The sequence below is a fragment of the Elephas maximus genome, chromosome 3 (assembly GCF_024166365.1).
Source record: "Elephas maximus indicus isolate mEleMax1 chromosome 3, mEleMax1 primary haplotype, whole genome shotgun sequence".
NCBI classification, from domain to species: Eukaryota; Metazoa; Chordata; class Mammalia; order Proboscidea; family Elephantidae; genus Elephas; species Elephas maximus.
This window is the reverse complement of record NC_064821.1, coordinates 198544014-198562306: the sequence shown is the minus strand read 5'-3', so window position 1 is coordinate 198562306 and position 18293 is coordinate 198544014. Positions and strand designations below refer to the sequence as shown.

General features: G+C 55.4%; 2 protein-coding genes and 1 long non-coding RNA gene across 5 annotated transcripts in view; 2 read left to right on the top strand and 1 right to left on the bottom strand.

The window, feature by feature from the left end:
- Positions 1-7977, top strand: part of IGSF9 (immunoglobulin superfamily member 9) — a 19677-nt gene extending 11700 nt beyond the window's left edge. For both annotated transcript variants that reach the window (XM_049880927.1, XM_049880926.1), the window contains exons 10-21: positions 2183-2323; positions 2919-3035; positions 3292-3442; positions 3639-3762; positions 4026-4201; positions 4458-4708; positions 4883-4967; positions 5048-5224; positions 5493-5535; positions 5854-6714; positions 7153-7280; positions 7533-7977. In XM_049880927.1, coding sequence (XP_049736884.1) covers positions 2183-2323; positions 2919-3035; positions 3292-3442; positions 3639-3762; positions 4026-4201; positions 4458-4708; positions 4883-4967; positions 5048-5224; positions 5493-5535; positions 5854-6714; positions 7153-7280; positions 7533-7714 — 2436 coding nt within the window. In that variant the 3' untranslated portion in view covers positions 7715-7977. The remainder of the gene's footprint in view (positions 1-2182; positions 2324-2918; positions 3036-3291; positions 3443-3638; positions 3763-4025; positions 4202-4457; positions 4709-4882; positions 4968-5047; positions 5225-5492; positions 5536-5853; positions 6715-7152; positions 7281-7532) is intronic.
- On the bottom strand, positions 409-12193 carry LOC126073834 (uncharacterized). The gene is made up of 3 exons (XR_007516858.1): positions 12109-12193; positions 4808-5612; positions 409-1037 (listed from the first exon to the last, which is right to left on the bottom strand). It is a non-coding gene; the product is annotated as an uncharacterized LOC126073834 (long non-coding RNA).
- TAGLN2 (transgelin 2) lies at positions 9782-18293 on the top strand. 2 transcript variants are annotated; one of them, XM_049880936.1, is made up of 5 exons: positions 9782-9887; positions 15279-15486; positions 16646-16820; positions 17076-17178; positions 17503-18293. In XM_049880936.1, exons 2-5 carry the CDS (start codon positions 15307-15309, stop codon positions 17642-17644), a joined length of 600 nt encoding a protein of 199 aa, XP_049736893.1. In that variant the 5' UTR covers positions 9782-9887; positions 15279-15306; the 3' UTR covers positions 17645-18293. The 2 variants fall into 2 exon arrangements, with proteins under 2 accessions (XP_049736893.1, XP_049736894.1); XM_049880937.1 differs by lacking the exon at positions 9782-9887 and adding an exon at positions 12126-12206.

The following is an 18293-nucleotide window of genomic DNA, read 5'->3' as shown; positions in this document are numbered from 1 at the left end:
TACAAACTTGGGGCAGGGGAAAGAACAGCTTAGCTTGGTGGGGTTCTGGTCAGAAGGGCGCCTGGGGTGGAGTTAGCTTGGTTTAGTTCAGTAACTACAGAACATGCAGTTCCTACCAGGTGCTGTGCAGGGTGCTGAGTGGGGAACAGGCACTGTCCTTAAGGAGGGTACAGTCCAAAGGGGGGAGGGCAGTGTTCTTAGTGCTTCTATAACAGAAATGCCACAAGTGGGTGGCTTTAATGGAGCCCTGGTGGTGCAGTGGTTAAGTGTTCAGCTGCTAACTAAAAGGTCGGCAGTTCAAATCCACAGCTGCTACTTGAAAACCCTGTGGGGCAATTGTATTCTGTCCTATAAGGTCGCTATGAGTTGGAATCCACTCAACAGCAATGGGTTTGTTTGTTTGTTTGTTTGTTTTGGGAAGTGGCTTTAATAAACAGAAATTTATTTTCTCACAACTTAAAGGTCGAATTCAGGGCTTTGGCTCTAGGGGAAGGCTCTCTTTCTGTTGGCCCTAGAGGAAAGTCCTTGTCTCTTTTTGACTTCTGTTCCTTGGTTCCTTGGCGATCCTTGTGTGGTGTGGCATCTATCTTCTCCCATCCATGCTCGCTTGTTTCTGTGTCTAATCTGTTTTTTTTATATCTCATAATTGATTGGTTTAAGACGTATCCTACACGAATTATGGCCATGTTAATACAGAAACTCTACTGCCAAATGGGATTGCATCCACAGGTATAGGGGTTCTGGTTTGCAATACATATTTTTCTGGGACACAGTTCCATCCATAACAGACAGCAATATAGACACTCTGTTAGAAGGGCAGGGTTGGAGCAAGTGCCCTCCTCTCAGGCTGGCTGAGGACTGATCAGCAACAGCTTCTGGGACTTCCATGATGGGCCGTGAAGTAGGGACAGACATTCCAAGCAGAATCCAGGGCCCAGAGGCAGGAAGTAGTAGAGTGTGTTTATAGTGCCAATAGTGAGTCCTCCAGTTTGGTAGGTGCAGCAGTGCCTGTAGCGACATGAATGGTGCCGAGAAAGCTGGAAAGACAGGTTGGGGCCAAAAGGGAGAGCTGTGGGTGCCAAGTTAACATGACCTCATTCCAAGGCAATTGGAATCTTTTATTTGTCTGCAGAGACTATAAATTCCTTGAGGGTTAGGATTGCATCTTTTAATCATGGTGTCCCCAGGGCTTCTGCAATAGTCATACTCAATAAATTACTGTTGAATGTTTAAAAAAAAAAAAGTCTAACGTCACCTGGATCAGGTGAAGTGTTTTGAGCAATGGTGTAATACTGTCAGAGCTGTGATCAGGAGTTGAGCGTGTCCATTAGAATGTGGAGGGGGAGAGACTAGACGCAGGGAGAGGAACTCAGAGGCTGTTGAAATGGTTCAGGTAAGAGGTTATGAAATCTGAGAGAGAAATACACGGAGATGGATGGGCCTTCATGCGCAGACAAAAGGAACTTCCCAGGATGATAGGCTTGACAAGTGTTTAAATAGGGGGAATGAGGGAAGGTGAGGAACCAAATTTTAGTGGGGAGGACAGAGGGGATCTTTACTAGAAATACAGAAGCCAGGAAAAGCAACTGGGATGTAAAGGAGTCCCTGGGCGGTGCAAACACAAGTGCTTGGCTCGTTAGAAAGGCTGGAGGTTCAAGTCTACTGAGATATGCCTCAAAAGAAAGGCCTGGCAATCAACGCAATCAACTCCCAAAAAAACCAGCAGTTGAAAACCCTGTGGAGCACAGTTCTACTCTGACACAGACGGAGCCACCATGTACTGGGGCAGACTGGACAGCAACTGGTGAACTGGTTGGGGTGGAAAATGCTGAATTTAGTGGTGGAATGCTGGGAGGACAGCTAGGTGAGGTCTCCTCAGGCAGTGAGCCCCAGGGGGCTCCATTCCAGCTTTAGAAGGTGCCATTCACGCTGCGTTTTCTGTGAGTGGCACCCTCTGGAGTTGTGTAGTCACAGCTGCCACACTCACGTATAGTGGTTTCTCCACAGGAAAGAGAGAAATGAGAGACTGGGATTCAGACAGCCGTCAGCCCGAGATACTTGTGGAGACATCTGCATAGATGTGGGCTTCTCATACTGTCTCTGTCTCCTCTATTGCCTCTCCCATCTCAGTCTTGCCTCTCCTGAGGTTCTTTCTCTGGTTGTCATCTTTTCTCCCCCCTAGTTCCCCGGCTGGTCCCAGGGCACAGAAGGCTCATTGATCATTGCCCTGGGGAACGAGGATGCCCTGGGAGAATACTCCTGCACCCCCTACAACAGTCTTGGTACTGCCGGGCCCTCCCCAGTGACCCGTGTGCTGCTCAAGGTGAGGCCCAGGGTGGCCCAGGGCCCACGGCAGAGATGGGTCACAAGTGGGCTGAAGAAGCATGCCTCACTGCTGGGTCAGGCTGGCAGAATGGGCCATCCCTCTGTATGGGGAATGGCTCCTAAGTCTCTGGCTTCCCCATAGTGGCCACAGTAACAACTGTTAGATGCCATCCACAGAGAGTTTTACAGAGATGGTTCTGGGGAGGTGGGATGTCAGGCATACAACATATCCACAAAATAAGATAGTGAGAACAAGGATAGAAATGGCCCCACCCACCCTCTCACCAGCCTTGACCATGCTCCCTCCCTCTCTGGAGCTCTTGGGAGAAAAGGATGGAAAGCAAGGCGGGGGGTGGCGGTTTAGACATCTCCACAGAGACCCACCCCAGCCACCAGTCCTTGTTCTATCCCAATATTTCCCTCCAGCCCCACCTGCTATAGCTAGAGAGAAACCGAGAGCTGGAGAAAGAATGAGATAGAATGAGAACTACAGTGTGACAGCGGGACCCAGGGAGGGGACCTACCCAGCCTTAGCTAGCAATGTGAGACAGGCTGCAAGAGAGCTCCCTTCCAATGCCAGACCTGGCTTGCAGGCTCCCCCAGCTTTTACAGAACAGCCCAAGGAAGAATATTTCCAGGAAGTAGGGCGGGAGCTACTCATCCCCTGCTCTGCCCGAGGAGACCCTCCTCCTATTATCTCTTGGGCCAAGGTAAGGTTCCTGACCCTGCTCTGCCCGTACTCGTGCCCACTACACCCCTACCTCTCTATCCCCCCTCTGCCCGTACTCGTGCCTACTACACCCCTGCCTCTCCATCCTCCCGGGGCATTTTGGGGAAGGAGGATGTGGGGAAGAGAGGGCAGTTGGAGGCAGGGTGGGAGGAAGCTGGAGCTGCCCAGAGAGACGAGTGGCGCCCTTGGTGAGGGGTGGCTGCGTGTGTCCTCAGGGCTGACCAGTGGTTCTGTAGGTGGGCCGGGGGCTGCGGGGCCAGGCCCAGCTCAACAGCAACAGCAGCCTGATTCTGCGGCCACTGACCAAGGAGGCCCATGGGCGCTGGGCGTGCAGCGCCAGCAATGCTGTTGCCCAAGTGGCCACCTACACGAATGTCTACGTGCTGGGTTAGTGGCTGGAGAGCGGGACAGGGGGCTGGAGGTAACCATGTGGGACAGGAGATAAGGGAATCATTTTTGGAGGTCCACATGGGGGAACCCCTGGGATGATGGGTGGAGGGAAGAGGCCTCCAAGCTCCCCTTAGCTCTTCACCTTCCTTAAGGGCCCTGACCACCATCCTTCACTCCATTCTCCCCTACCCAGGCACCAGCCCCCATGTTGTCACCAATGTGTCGGTGGTACCTTTGCCCAAGGGTGCCAATGTCTCCTGGGAGCCTGGCTTTGATGGTGGCTATCTGCAGAGATTCAGTGTCTGGTACACCCCATTGTGAGTGCCCCTGCCATCACTGTACGCCAGTCTCACGTCCTCTCCTCTCCACCTGAGTCTGTCTGGCCCTTTTCCCATCCCTCTATCCCTGGTTCTGCCAACTCTGCTGCCCTGTTTCCAGAAAATCTTAGGTGTTCGGGGCCCAGGTCCTGAGACCTGGATGGTTGAAAATTGGGGAGGGGAGAAAGTCAGCTTTCTGGACCCCAAATCTTCCTGGTCTTCCTAGCACCTGAGGTGCCCCCCATTTCCTCATGCCCCCCCAGGTCCAAGCGTCCTGACCGAGCCCACCATGACTGGGTGTCCCTGGCAGTGCCTGTGGGGGCTACTTACCTCCTAGTGCCAGGACTGCAGCCCCACACACAATACCAGTTCAGCATCCTATCTCAGAACAAGCTGGGGAGTGGGCCCTTCAGTGAGATCATCTTATCTGCCCCGGAAGGTGAGATCTCTCACTCCAGAGCAGCAGGGACAAGGGCAGGGAAGGGCTGGTGGGAAGGCCAGATGTAGGAGGACCTGGATGGAAGAGGGGCAAGGGTGCTGGGCAGCTCGGGGTCCAGAGGGGCTTGTGGGTGATTCTTTTGGCTTGTTTCTAGGGGCTTTGGAAGAATATTTGGGCTCTGGGGGCTATGGAAGGCCAGGAAGGAGGATGAGGGACCGGAGATCCCGTGTCTGACCTGCCTATCTGTTCCCATCAGGGCTTCCTACCACACCAGCTGCTCCCAGGCTTCCTCCAACAGAGATGCTTCCTCCCCTGTCCCCTCCCCGAGGTCTGGTGGCAGTGAGGACACCGCGGGGGGTGCTCCTGCATTGGGAACCCCCAGAACTTGTCCCCAAGAGGCTGGATGGCTACGTACTGGAGGGCAGGCAAGGCACCCAGGGCTGGGAGGTGCTGGACGGTGCTGTGGGAGGCACAGAAATGCAGCTGCTGGTGCCAGGGCTCATCAAGGTATGTGTGGGAAGGGACACGGGGGCGGGGGGCGGGGGTGTCCTCCCAGCAGTTCTCCAGCCCTAGTTGTTTCCCGGGTTCCACGGGGGATAGTCTCACCCTGATTTGACCAAGATTCCAAATGGGGTTAGGATGGATGATGCTTGGCCCTAACCCTCTTCCTGGCATCCCTAGGATGTCCTTTATGAGTTCCGCCTAGTGGCCTTTGCCGGTAGCTATGTCAGTGATCCCAGCAACACGGCCAACGTCTCCACTTCCGGTGAGAACCTGGTGGTGGGGAAGGGGGTCTGAGCCGACCAAGTCTTGGGCACTGACTCTCCCTCATGGCCCCTTGCCCAGGCCTGGAGGTCTACCCCTCGCGCACGCAGCTGCCGGGCCTCCTGCCCCAGCCGGTGCTGGCCGGTGTGGTGGGCGGCTTCTGCTTCCTGGGTGTGGCTGTCCTCGTGAGCATCCTGGCCGCCTGCTTCATGAACCGGCGCAGGGCTGCCCGCCGCCGCCGCAAGCGCCTCCGCCAAGGTAGACCTCCTTCTGCCATCATCTAGCGGGCTGGTGGCTGGCACACCCACCTCCTGAGGCTCAGACACCCGAAGAGGCTGGCCTTCCCATGAGCCCCGCCCACCTGGAGGGAAATCCCTCCTCCTCCGTGGTCCCTTCTCAGGGCCCACCGAGCGGCCTTCTGCATGGGGCTGGGCACCTAGAGGTGGGTGACTGGGTCTGCACTGGCTGGGGCCCTGGAGGAGCTTATCCTTTGCCTATGTCACCTCCTGTTCTCATGCCCTTACAGAAGCACCTCTTATCTTCTCTCCGCCTAGGAAGACAGCTCCACAGTAAGTCCCATGACCTCCTTGCCGTTCCTCTGCTTTCCCGTTGTACATGCCAGTATCCTCTGCTTCCTTTCCTGCACCTTGGGGAGAGGTGGGAGACAGGAAACAGAAGTTAGAGGAAGAAGAGAATCGGGGTGCAGAGGCCCTAGCCTGGGGCTGGTCCTGTGTTGCTGTGTCTTCCCTCCACCCCTGCACCATGTTAGTCCTTTTCTTGCTTGCTCTCCCTAGCTCTGCTCTCTTGTGCTCCAGACCTCTCAAGGCCTGACGCTGGCTCCTGCGAGGGAGACTGGCCACAGACCCTGATCTCCTGTCCCTCCCCAGCTCTGCTCCGGGCTCGGGCAGTCCTGACAGCGTGGCGAAGCTGAAGCTCCAGGGCTCCCCAGCCCCCAGCCTGCGCCAGAGTCTGCTCTGGGGAGAACCCACTGGACCCCCCAGCCCCCCTCCAGATCCTCCACCTAGCCGGGGACCCTTACCCCTGGAGCCCATTTGCCGGGGCCCAGATGGGCGCTTTGTGATGGGACCCAACGTGGGGGCCCCCCAAGAAAGGTCAGGTCCAGAGCGGCCGGAACCTCAGACCTCAGCCCGGCGTCAGGCCCGGTCCTTTGACTGCAGCAGCAGCAGCCCCAGTGGGACCCCTCAGCCCCTCTGCATTGCAGACATCAGCCCTGTGGGGTCACCTCTGGCAGCCCCACCCACCCCCCTGCCAGGTCCAGGCCGCCTGCTGCAGTACCTGAGCCTGCCCTTCTTTCGGGAGATGAATGTGGATGGGGACTGGCCTCCCCTTGAGGAGCCCAGCCCTGCTCCACCCCCAGATTACATAGATACCCAGCCCTGCCCCACCGCATCTCTCCTTCGCCCCCTGGACTCTCCACCTGTTCCCCCCAGGGCAGCGCTCCCTGGGGCCCTGGTAGGGGCTGGGGCCACCACAGAGCCCCCTTACACAGCACTGGCCGACTGGACACTGAAGGAGCGGCTGCTGCCAGGCCTCCTCCCCACCGCCCCTCGGGGCAGCCTCACAAGCCAGAGCAGCGGGAGGGGCAGTGCTTCTTTCCTGCGGCCCCCCTCCACAGTGCCCTCTGCAGGAGGCAGCTATCTCAGCCCTGCTCCAGGGGACACCAGCAGCTGGGCCAGTGGCCCTGAGAGGTGGCCCCGAAGGGAGCACGTGGTGACAGTCAGCAAGAGGTGAGGGCAGTCCTTGTCCATCCCTGCCCAGCCCTGCCCTGTCATATCAGAATTCCCCACTACCCTCCACCTTCTCTGCTGCACTCCCAGTCTGGGGCCGGGAGACCTGGTCTTCTTTTGCTGAGGCCCAGGGATATTCAGTCACTGGGCAGCATGAATTGTTAAGCTGTCAACTACTACCCCAGAGGCACTTGGGAAGACAAGCCTGGTGATTTTCTTCCGAAAGGTCACAGCCTTGAAAATTCTGTGGAGTGCAGTTCTCCTTTGCACACATGGGGTCGCCATGAGTCAGAATTGACTCAACGGCAACTGGTTTGGTTTGTTTTTAGGGCTATTCAGGAAAACCTGTGGCCCAACCTAAGTTTGGGGATCCCAGCTCCAGCCTTTTCTGACTCCCCTGTATTCTTCCACCCACCCCACGTTTTTTCTGTTTGACAGGAGGAACACATCTGTGGACGAGAACTATGAATGGGACTCAGAATTCCCTGGGGATATGGAGCTGCTGGAGACTCTACACCTGGGCTTGGCAGGCTCCCGGCCCCGACCTGAAGCTGAGCCAGAGCTAGGTGGGCGAGCCCTGCAGAAAGGCAGGCACTCCTGGCCTCCCTTTCCAACATCCCCTGAAGCCTCAGAGCTCAGTCTGTTCCCAGTCAGACCCTGGCCCCCACTGGAGCCTAGTCCAGGTTCCCCTGCTCTGGGCTGTGTCTTACTCCCATGGCTCATCTGCTCTGGAAGGCCCTGGAGAGCTCCATGTTTGAGCCTTCCACCCTGTGAACCTCAAGCTTTCTCCCTCCTCTCCTCCGGCCCGCCTCTTGCAGGTGCTAAGACCCCAGAGGAGAGCTGCCCCCTGAACCCTGCTCATGCTCCTGGCCCCGAGGCCCGTTGTGCTGCCCTTCGAGAGGAATTCCTAGCCTTCCGCCGCCGCCGAGATGCTACTCGGGCCCGGTTCCCAGTGTATCGACATCCAGTCCCCCACCCTGAACAGGCCACTCTGCTGTGAACAGCCCTCGTGGACCCTGCAAAGGAGGCCCCCAAGAGCTAGCTCCAATCTGGGGCACTACCCCACCGCTCCGGTGCCCAGGCACAGACTGATGGCGGACTAGGGTGGGATTTGACATGGGAGGTATGTGGTGATCCCTAGGTGATGAGTCTGGGGATCGGAACAGGGATCTTAGGCCTGTCCCTGTGTGTGTGTGTGTGTGTGTGTGTGTGTGTGTGTGTGTGTGTGTGTGGTGTTGTCTATGGTGCGGGTGAGGTTTTTTATCGGTGAATTTAAAAAAAATCTGAAAAAAATGTGTCTGTGTGTTGTCTGGCCTATTATCTGAGGGGGAAGTGGGAAAATGCCTGGACCCTTAAAGAGGAGAGTCTTCCTAAATGCATGGAGGTGTATACAGCATGCATTCAAAGAGCATTTATTGAGTGCTTACTGAGGTCAACAACTAGGCCCAGCCGTTGAACTAGAGGCTGAGAAAATACAGAGTTCACTAAGACATACATGCCTTTGCCTTTGGGGAGTTCTTCTAGTCAGCGGGGCAGGCAAGTAAAGAAGTAGTTACTATTTGATGCGATAAGTCTTGTGATACAGTTGTGTGTTGGTTATTATGGTAGCACAAAGGAAGAAGTTCAAGTCAACAGTGAGTGCTTACGGCATGTGCTGGGTGGAACAAATGCTGCTTTTGAGGGATATTTGGGAGGGCTTTTTCAGAGGCATCCTCACAGAAAAAAAAAAAAAAGTGGTAATAATAATAGCTAAAATTTGAGCACTCACTATGTGCCAGGCACTGCTTGCTGTAAGCTCTTTAGCTGCATGATTTTGATTCTCCACAACTCTTTGAGGCAGGTACTACTATCAGTCCTATTGTACAGACAGAGTGCCTTAGTAATTTGTCTGAAGTTACATAGCTGGTAAGTGGTAGAGCAGAACGGAAGCCAGTCAAGGAAGAGAAAGTATTCCAGGCAGAGGAACAGTCTCTGAGTAAAAGCATAGAGGAGTGAAAACTCGGCCTATCAGGGAATCATTTGGTGGGAGAGGTTAAGAGCTTGACTACCAACTGAAAGATTGGTGGTTCAAACCTACTCGCAGGCACCTCAGAGGACAGTCCTTGTAATCTGCTTCTGAAGGGTCACAGCCTGAAAAACCTTATGGTGCATAAAAAAAAAATTAAAAAAAAGCATAGTTCTGTGCAAAACAAGGAGTCCACTTGAGGGCAACTGGTTCTAGGACTGGGGGAGGAGATTGAATGGGAAGGTGGGAGGGGACTGGTTTTTGACGTTCTTGAAACCCAGTCGAAACAGCGACTCTACCAAACATGAGGAACTCCACGAGTGTAAGCAGGAACCTCACCGTAGGGGGATTCTTCTCAACTGAAGCCTAAATGGGGGAGGGTGGGCGCTCCTTCCACCCCTAAACTATGCTGCCTTCGACCGTCAGATACAGCTTCAGAAGCCACAGGATCCCTGCCGCCTTCCTCCTCCACTGAGGCCTCTCCTTCATATCCCTCCAGGATTTAAGAACATATGTCAGGTCAGGTCAGAGGAGATGAAAGAGGGAGAGAAATCGCCGTGAACCTGGGTCCCAACACTGATCACGCCCTTTGGGCCCCGGGCAGGGAGTGACCTCACTGTTAGTTCCTGCCCAGGCTTGAAGAAGGTGGCGAGCAGGACCACGGGGGGGTGCTGTCCCGGCCTGCGAGCCCCAGTCCCGTTGCCACACCCTAGTCAGTTGCAAGACGCGAGGAAGGGAGGGGAGTCTTCCGTGCCTCCGTTTACCTTGCCAGTCTTTATAAACCAAGAGGCTTCTTCCCACGTAAACACGCCCCCAGTTTTGAGCTAACCTAGGCAGGAAGTTTCCCACTGGAGTACAAGTCAATGGGCTTCGGGGTGGAAGTAGAGGTTTTCATGGGCGGGAGACTAGCTGCCCTTGGAGACCCCAGACCACCCCCCCCCCCCGCCCAGGGTCTCTAACCAGTGTTCCGGCCCTTGCTCCCCTCTGTTAAAACGCTCCCGGCGCGCCCCTGCGCTGCGGCGCCTTTAAACCCTTGCGGGCCTTGCCCCGCCCCTGCCCCACCCAGTCTGAGGCGGGAGCCTCCTGAAAACCTCTGGCCCGGCCGCCGCTCTCCACTCGCCGCTGCAGCCCCTGCCCCGAGCGCGCCGCCCTCCAGCCCGCTTGTACGGTGAGCAGGGACAGAGGGGGGATGTGCGCGGGCTGCAGAAAGCAAGAAGCCCGCGCTTGAGACTTGCTTCCGCGAGCTTGGGGATGAAGGGCTGGGGTCAGGTGGGGGTCCGATAACTGCACTGCCCCGCCCCGCGCTGTCACCTCCTGTCCCCATACTTAGATCCGGGCATTGTTGGGCGATGAGGTCAGGCGAGGTTTGCGGGTGCATGAACTCGGGGACTGAGTCCCACCCACTGATTGCTCGCCGGGTGGAGGAAAGGAGGGAGTCGCAGATGAGCGGTCTAGCCCCTAGCGGCGGCGAGCCCCGGGCCCTGACGCCGGTCCTGGCCGCACTCTGTGCGCCCGGGGCTTCCCGCGCGACCCTCCCCTTGCAGGTTCCAGGAGCACGTGTGGGCGCTGCCTGCCGTCTGCCTGCGTCCCCGAGCCCGCACTCTCCATTCCTGCTCCTGCCAGCTAGCTTTTGGGGGGACTAGAGTCACGGACTGGGGCGAGGAGTCCTCGTGCATGGGTCCCACAGTGGTCTAGCCTTCCCCGGTGGGGGCCGGGAGTCAAGGCTCAGATCCCTCGCCTGCTGGGAGAGTATCCGGACCTCAGACATCTGGGGGCCTGCAGGCCCGACTGCGCCCGGGAGTTCTCTGCCTGTGTAGATGAGGGGTAGCTGCCTTCTTTTAGGCCCTCCTGCCCCTGCCGGAGCCCCCCCCCATGCCCCCGCCCTTTGCCCCCTGCTGCTGGGAAAGCCGATGGTGGCCGCGGGCGGCGGGCGGGCTGCCCAGACCACTGCGTCACCCCAGCGTCGGGCGGGCGGTGGGTGACTCATCCCTCAGTAACCGTCAGGGTGTGGCGGTGGGGTGGGGGGCGGCTGTGGGGGCCCGCCGTGCCGAACCGGAAGCGAACAGCCTCTTTACCGCGCTATGCAGGCCTCCTAGAGCTGGTACCAAGGAAGTTCTGGGGAAACTTGGTATCCGTGGGGCAGAAAGAAGCGAGGCGGGAGTGGGGAGGGACTAGGTGTGGAGATCCGGTGTAGGAGGAGACCCGTTGCTTGGACCCGGCTCCCCCTATTTCTCTCTGACTCTGGAGCACTAGACAAAGGGACAGCTCCCCATTTCTCCTTCCTAATTGCACTACTAAAACTAAGCCAAACCATTGCCTTGCGAGTCCACATGGAGACCTAAAACTGTAGAGGTGGCCAAGGCGGGGCAGGGCGCAGGAACCTACCATTCCAGAACCAACAGTCCTTGTCCCATGGCTACCTCCCTCCCTCGCCCCACCTCCTTCATTTCTGCCTCTGCCTCCAGGGGATTGGCCTCTAATCCTTCCTTCACGCCATGCCTCCTCCCTCCAGAATTTTCAGGTATGGTGCTCCCTAGCTCAGGACACACCTTAGGTTTCCAGGGCTTTTCTTCCTCTCCTTAACTACTTCCTTGAGTCGGCTTCCCTACCCCAAAACTTGCCATCTCCTCCAAATGCCCTCCACAGCTGCTTCCTTGAGGACTACTTTGCACGTGGCTCTACCTGAGAGCTCTGGGAGGTGAACATTTTCCCCAGGACCCCACCCCTGCCGCCTGTGCTCAGTGCCTTCTCAGCACTCCATCCATGTGAAGTGGGTGTTTCTGCCCGGTGCCCCCACCCTACCCCCCCCACCCCGTTCCTGTGTTGGGTACACAGAAGCCATAGCAACAGGCCCCGCCTCACCCCCCTCCTCCCCGCGCAAACCTTGCGGCTTCCTGTTTGTGTAAGTTCGGTTTTCTCTTTTGCTCAAGACTCCTTATGGTGAGGGGGGTTCCCTAAGGGGGCCCCCCTAATCACAGGTTCCCACCCATCCTTGCTTCTGCCTGTTTCCCTGTAGCACTTCACTTTATGGGCAGGTGTCCTTAAGTGCCCTTTCGAAGTAGTCCCAGCCCCCAAATCTGGGTTGGGACCTTGCCATGTGTCCTGTCTCCACAGTGAATGGTTAGTCCCTTTGTCTTCCCAGTTAAGCACGCCAGCCAGGAACCCTCAAGCCCCCCAACCCCACCCCCTCCGTGTCCGCCTTTCCTTTGGCATTGGCCCTGGGTGGGGTGAGGTAAGCTTCCAGCCCAGGGTCTGGGTGGGGCTGAGGGTTGAAAGTGCCTTGTGTCCCCTCCCCTTTTCCCGACCATTGTGATCCTGTAGGTGGGGGCGAGAGTTGTACCCACAGCTGTAGCGAGCTCCAGAGTTTAGCTTGCTCGCTGCCAACCTACCCCCAAGTCATCCAGCTGTTGTCTGCCCTTGGGATCCCCAGCTCCAGGCATCTCCCGCATCTGCCTTCCAGCTGGGTATTTCTCTTCTCCCCACTCTGGTAGGCCACTTCCCTTCCTTCGTGGAGGACAGGTTCTGGTCCCCGGGTGTCTGTCAACGGGGTGGGCCTCTCCAGCTCCAGCAGCTGCAGCCCATCAGCTCCCGCCTGCTCGTGGGGGTGGGGTGGAGAAACAGCTGCTGGCCAGGCTGGGCCTGCTAGGCCCGCCCCAAGCTCTGCCCTTTGGCTGTGGCACTTTATGGCACTAGGGCAATGTCCCCAGAGTGGAGCAGAGACCCTGCAGCTGGAGGCCTTGGCCCTGCCAGCTATGTTCAGGCCCCGGAGTGTGGGAGGGGCCCTCAGCATGGGTGGGTCTGAGAGGCCGGTCTGCCCTTGGGGGGGGAGGGCGGGGGTGGGGGGGGTACGATATTGGCAGGGTCTGGCTTTGGTCCCGGCTCTCACCTTCTAACCCTGATGTCTGGGTTAATCATTCTTCTGCCCTTTCTTTCCCTGTGTCATAGCAAGCTCTGGGCCTCAGGCCACTTAGCCCCATGGAAACACAGCCCTAAGGTTGGGGTGACCACAGTGAACCTGCTCCAAGAAGAGTGGTCTAGAAACTTGGGCAGGGACTAGGGGGCTTACTGGTGGCAGCAGCCTCTAGCCCCCTTCTCTTCCTGCCATGTCTTCCAGCTATCCTTCTCTGGATCAGAGGTTATAGGCTTCTTTAGACTGGGTGGTCGCTGAGGAGGAGCCCTAGTGGCACAGTGGTTAAGCACTCAGCTGATGAAAGGTCCGTAGTTCAAACCTACCAGCTGCATGAGAAAGATGTAGCAGTCTGCTTACATAAAGATTTAAATCTCCCCCCCGCCTAGTTGTTGAGTGGATTCCGACTTATAGCAACCCTATAGGACAGAGTAGAACTGCCCCATTGGGTTTCCAAGGAGCAGCTGGTGGATTCCAACTGCCGACCTTTTGGTTAGCACCTGACCTTTTGGTTAGCAGCTGAGCTCTTAACCACAGCCTTGGAAAACCCTATGGGGCAGTTCTACTCTGTCCTGTAGGGGTATTAAGAATCAGAATTGACTTGACTGGCAATGGGTTTTGGGAGTGCTGAGCAGTTGGCGCTGGGCTGCGGGGTGGAGGGAAGCTTGTCTTCATTTTTCCTCAGGCCTCAGCCACTCAACCGCCTGCCTTCCCCCGGTTGATTGGGTGTGTGGTTTGTGGCGTAGGTCAGGGCCCAGGCCCACATTCATCTAGCCCCGCTTTCAGCCTGAGGGAAGTTGGGTAGGGGGTGGCTCTTAATGAGGTTTAAAAATAACCGATTTATGAGGAGGCTCTGTGCTGGAAATGTGCAGCTGGATAAGAGGAGTAGGAATGAGCAGCCATGTTGGAGTATGGGGGAGGGGATTGGCCTGAGACACGCAACCTTTCAGGCTGAAACCCTGGTCTGTCACACCTGAGAACTGTGTTAGACAGCTGCAGCCCCTGTGGCCTGAACCCCGAGGCCCATTGTAGGGGTGGCCCACTGTACGAGTGGCCAGATTGACCTGAGGTGTGTGGGTGGGGGAGGGCAGAGTGACTTCATCCCTTAAGTCTAACCTGCTTGGCCTAGAGCCAGAGGTGGGGAGGAGTGACTCCTTTTCCTCTCCTTGAACACAGGTGCCTTGAACGCAGAAAGAAGAGCCTGTTCAGGGAGGAAATGGGGGCAGGAACTGGGGGACCTGTCCCTTCTCTGGTTTCAGTTCCCCCTAGGCATCAGTAGCACCCCTGGGGCCTGCTCGGTGGGTCCCTGGGTGTGGGACTCAGGCAGTGTGGTGGTGGTGGGGACAGGCTGCCTGCAAAGAGGTACTGCCAATTCAGGCCAGCAGTCAGGAAACCACCCAGTTCTTGCTAACCAAAGTCCTCAAACTAAGAAACCTTCCTGTGTACTTCCCCATCCTTCCCCCCTCTTCCAGGTTTCCCTAAAAATACCACAAATTACTATAACCTTGGTGGCTTAAAACAACATTAGTATATAACCCTACAGTTGTGGAGGTCAGAAGTCCGACAGGGATCTCACTGAGCTAAAATCAAGATGTTTGGCCGCACTGCATTCCTCTTGGTGACATGCTAGGGGAGAATCCGTTTCCTTGCCTTTTCCAGCTTCTTGAAGGTGCCTGCATTGCTTGGCTCATGGTCCTGAGTTACTCCAGCCTCTACTTCTGTCCTCACATCATCTCTGATTCTGACTCTCCTCTTCTGCCTTTAAGGACCCTTCCGATTACACTGGATAATCTCCCCAACTCTAGGTCCTTAATTTAGTCACTACTTTAAGTGTAGTCACTGGATCTGGGAATTAGAAGGTAGTCATGTTTGGGGGCTATTATTCTGCACACCACAACTTCTAGGAGGCAAAGTAGGATCCATTCTTATTGCCTGGTTTCTCATGTGAAGTTCCTTTTGTCTGCTGAAATCCATTAAGGATCCAGGAAGCCCCCCAGGCTGCCGTCTATACTCTTCCCTGAATTCCTACAGCATGTGGTCTGTGTACAATCTTTTACCCTTCCATACGTACTCAGCTTGTCTTCCTAATGGCACTCTGGACAACTTTAGGACGAGGATGTCTGTCTCTTTCACAATCCCTAGCATAAATAGTAGGTGCTCAATGAAAATCCTGTGGTTGATTTTGGGTTGATCTTTTCAGCCCTCCAGCTTCTGGCATAGGTTTCCCAAGCTGCTTCATATTCTTTCTTCTCTCCCCGAATCCTTCTCCTTCTTGGGGCTTTAAAGAGCAGGTTGGGCTTAGAACGTCCAGTTTGCTAAAGCTAACAAGCCAGAATGAGGGGTTGAGCCTCCAATCTTGGTCTTACATTCCTCTTATCTTACTCCAGTGGGTTTTATACTTCATTCTAGGAGTGGAACCATTTGTTCAAATCTCATGAGGAACCTGTAGATGGCCACCTCCCAGAGTTCTGAACAGCGCTATTCTAGTCCATATCTAGGGGTTAAGGAGAGATTTCCTTGGTGTGCCAGCAATTCTGGTCCTCACCCCTGGGGCTCACCCTGGGGGATACAGCGTACGTCCCTGCAGGCAGAATCCTCCACCCCACTGGCTGCAGGGTGCTGACCCCAGGACTGGGTGTGTTCTCCCCTCAGGTCCCCACAGCCACTACTACCCTTCAGAATGGCCAACAGGGGACCTGCCTACGGCCTGAGCCGGGAGGTGCAGCAGAAGATTGAGAAACAGTATGACACAGACCTGGAGCAAATCCTGATCCAGTGGATCACCTCCCAGTGCCGCAAGGATGTGGGCCGGCCTCAGCCTGGCCGGGAGAACTTCCAGAACTGGCTCAAGGATGGGACGGTGAGAGCTGGGCCCACTGTGGTTTGGAAATGCCAGAGAGCAGGGCTGGGTGTGGGGGCCTGGAGATTGTTCAGCCTGAAGAAGAGGAAGCTGAGGGCACACCATTCCCAACTTCTCCCTAAGCCTGGACATCTTTATTGTGCAAAGACCATGCTTTCCTTCCTGCCTGCAGAGGGAAGGGTGAGGAGCAATGTGTTTCTTCCTGCAGTGGGAAGGCCCTAGGTGACACCAAAGAAGAATATCTCTAAGGAAAGGACTATAGTAGGGTGTGCTCCAGTCAGAGGGATATTGAAATGGGAAGGGAAGACTAAACACTGGCATTTCATTCTGGGCTCAAAAGCAAGGGGGTGGGCAAGAAGAACCAGCAGCATCACTAGCTTTGATGTCACTCAGTGTGATAACTCATGATGTCACCCCTCCCCCCATGCACCTCCATACAGACCATACAGAATCCTTAGTAATGTTTTCGGTACTGTTACTCGTAAATCGTAATTCCCGTATATCACTCCTTTTTTTCCTTTAATTACTACTTCATTCTCAAAAAAGTTATTGATAATAGGTTCACTAACACTAATTACCACAATATTGTAGCTAAACCCCCAGAAAACTTGACAAAATCAGGACTCTTAAAACACAGGCAGTGACAAAAACAACAGCGCATGCTTGTAGCTCATGCAGACCAAACCACGTGATTTGAAGCGTCATTGTAATTGGCTAATAATGACGGCTCTGACCTGAGCCCATTAAAAAAAAAAAAAGAAGGTTCAAAAAGTAAATTAGCATAGAGTTTTAGCCTTGTAGGTACATTGATACATGTAAGCTGGGCTTATGAAAGATGTTTTTGTTGTTGTAACTAACTACAGGGATATTTTTATAAAAAATAATAAACTTCTGCTGAAACACTACACAAAAACTTTATAGACAGTCATTGTGGTGTCACCCTCTCTGACAGTGTCACCTGGTGCAGTCTGCACCCCCGTACCCCTCTAGTGACTCCACTGAGAAGGACCCTTGAGACTCCCTGCGGGTGATGGAGTCTGAGCTGTTTTCAGGTAGAAGAGGAACCTCTCTGGTTCACGGCCACTAGCGCTGAAGGCAGTGCATGCTGACCCATGGCAAGCATGTCTTCACCTCTGTACACCTGCTGTCCTTCACCCAGGTGCTTTGTGAGCTCATTAATGGACTGTACCCCGAGGGCCAGGCCCCAGTAAAGAAGATCCAGGCCTCCGCCATGGCCTTCAAGCAGATGGAACAGATCTCTCAGTTCCTGCAAGCAGCCGAGCGCTATGGCATCAACACCACTGACATCTTCCAGACCGTGGACCTCTGGGAAGGTGGGGCAGGGACAGGGCATGGGGGCTGCCCTCTGGGAGTCCAGAGACTGGGCTGGGCCAGCTGGACGAGGGACAAAGAGGGGTGTAGATGTTTGTTTTATGGGGGAGTTGGCCGTGTTGGGGGTTGGGGTGGAGAAGGGTATGAGAGAAAGAGTAATTAGGAGGGTAGACCTGCTGACTGAGTGATGGAGGTGGAACCCTAGTATCCAGGACCCCCAGCCTGCTGAAGCCAACACATCTGCTTCTCCTTCCCAGGGAAGAACATGGCCTGTGTACAGCGGACACTGATGAATCTGGGTGGGCTGGCAGTAGCCCGAAATGATGGGCTCTTTTCTGGGGATCCCAACTGGTTTCCTAAGTAAGTATTTATTGCTGGGGCAGCTACAAGACCGGGTCAGGCTCAGTGTCCCTGCCGACTCCTGTCCCTCGGGAACAACTGATGTTTCCATAGCACTGACCCTTTACAAAGCACTTTCACATTCCTCATCTCACCTAATCCTCACAAGTTCCTGGGATGGCGAGTGGTTTTCCCCTTTGGGATGAGATGAGAAGGTGGCTTCAGAGAACTTAAGGCTCTCAAGGGCAGAGCCGGAGCCCACAGCAAACCCTGTGCTCTGTCCAGGGGAGAACTTTACTGGGCAACTTCTGACCTCCTTCTAACCAGCTTTCTCTTCCCACCCAGGAAATCCAAGGAGAACCCTCGGAACTTCTCAGATAACCAGCTGCAAGAGGGCAAGAATGTGATAGGGTTGCAGATGGGCACCAACCGTGGGGCATCTCAGGCAGGCATGACTGGCTATGGGATGCCACGCCAGATCCTCTGATCCTGCCCTGCTCCTGCCCCGCACTCCCATGGATGGTTAATATATATATATATACATATATATATTTGTTTTTTAGCAGTGACATTCCCTGAGAGCCCCCAGATCACCTCTGCCAGGGTTGGGGACTGGCCTGGCCTGTCTCCTCTGGAGGTGCCCAACGGTGGCCTCTCTCCATACTTACTAATACATTCCAATTCCTTTCCCCAGAACCACCAAAACTGGACCAACTGGCCACTTCTTTTCCCCTGGGACCAAAATTTGGGGGTTTCCCCCAATTCCTCTTCTCTTTCCCTCTGATCTCTCCTCCCCCGGGCCTTGTGCCCTCAATCCATTCCTTGGCTGGAGGTCAGGGCTGCTGCCTCCTGGCCTTCCTTCCACAAGCTGAGGCTGCAGGGATTTAATTTATAGGGAGGGGCCTGTGGCAGCTACCACTCCAACCACAGCTGGACTGCGTTCACCACACATCTGGGGCAGCCTTCCCTAGCAGAGGCCCTCTTGGCTTCTCATTTTCCATTCCTCCATTCCTCTTGCTGTGGCTAAGGGGTGGCAGTGAGGGGACAGGGGAGAGAGAGCTGCCCACCATGGTCTGGGCCTTGAGGAATGTGCGTTTGCTGATTTAAATAAAGAATCCCAGTCTTTTTTCGATGGA

Bases quoted from the DNA above. Each gene is read 5' to 3' on its own strand.
- TAGLN2 (XM_049880936.1), top strand. From the start codon at position 15,307: ATGGCCAACAGGGGACCTGCCTACGGCCTGAGCCGGGAGGTGCAGCAG. The intron at 15,487-16,645 runs GTGAGAGCTGGG...TCCTTCACCCAG, and splicing joins ACTGGCTCAAGGATGGGACG to GTGCTTTGTGAGCTCATTAA. The intron at 16,821-17,075 runs GTGGGGCAGGGA...TCTCCTTCCCAG, and splicing joins GACCGTGGACCTCTGGGAAG to GGAAGAACATGGCCTGTGTA.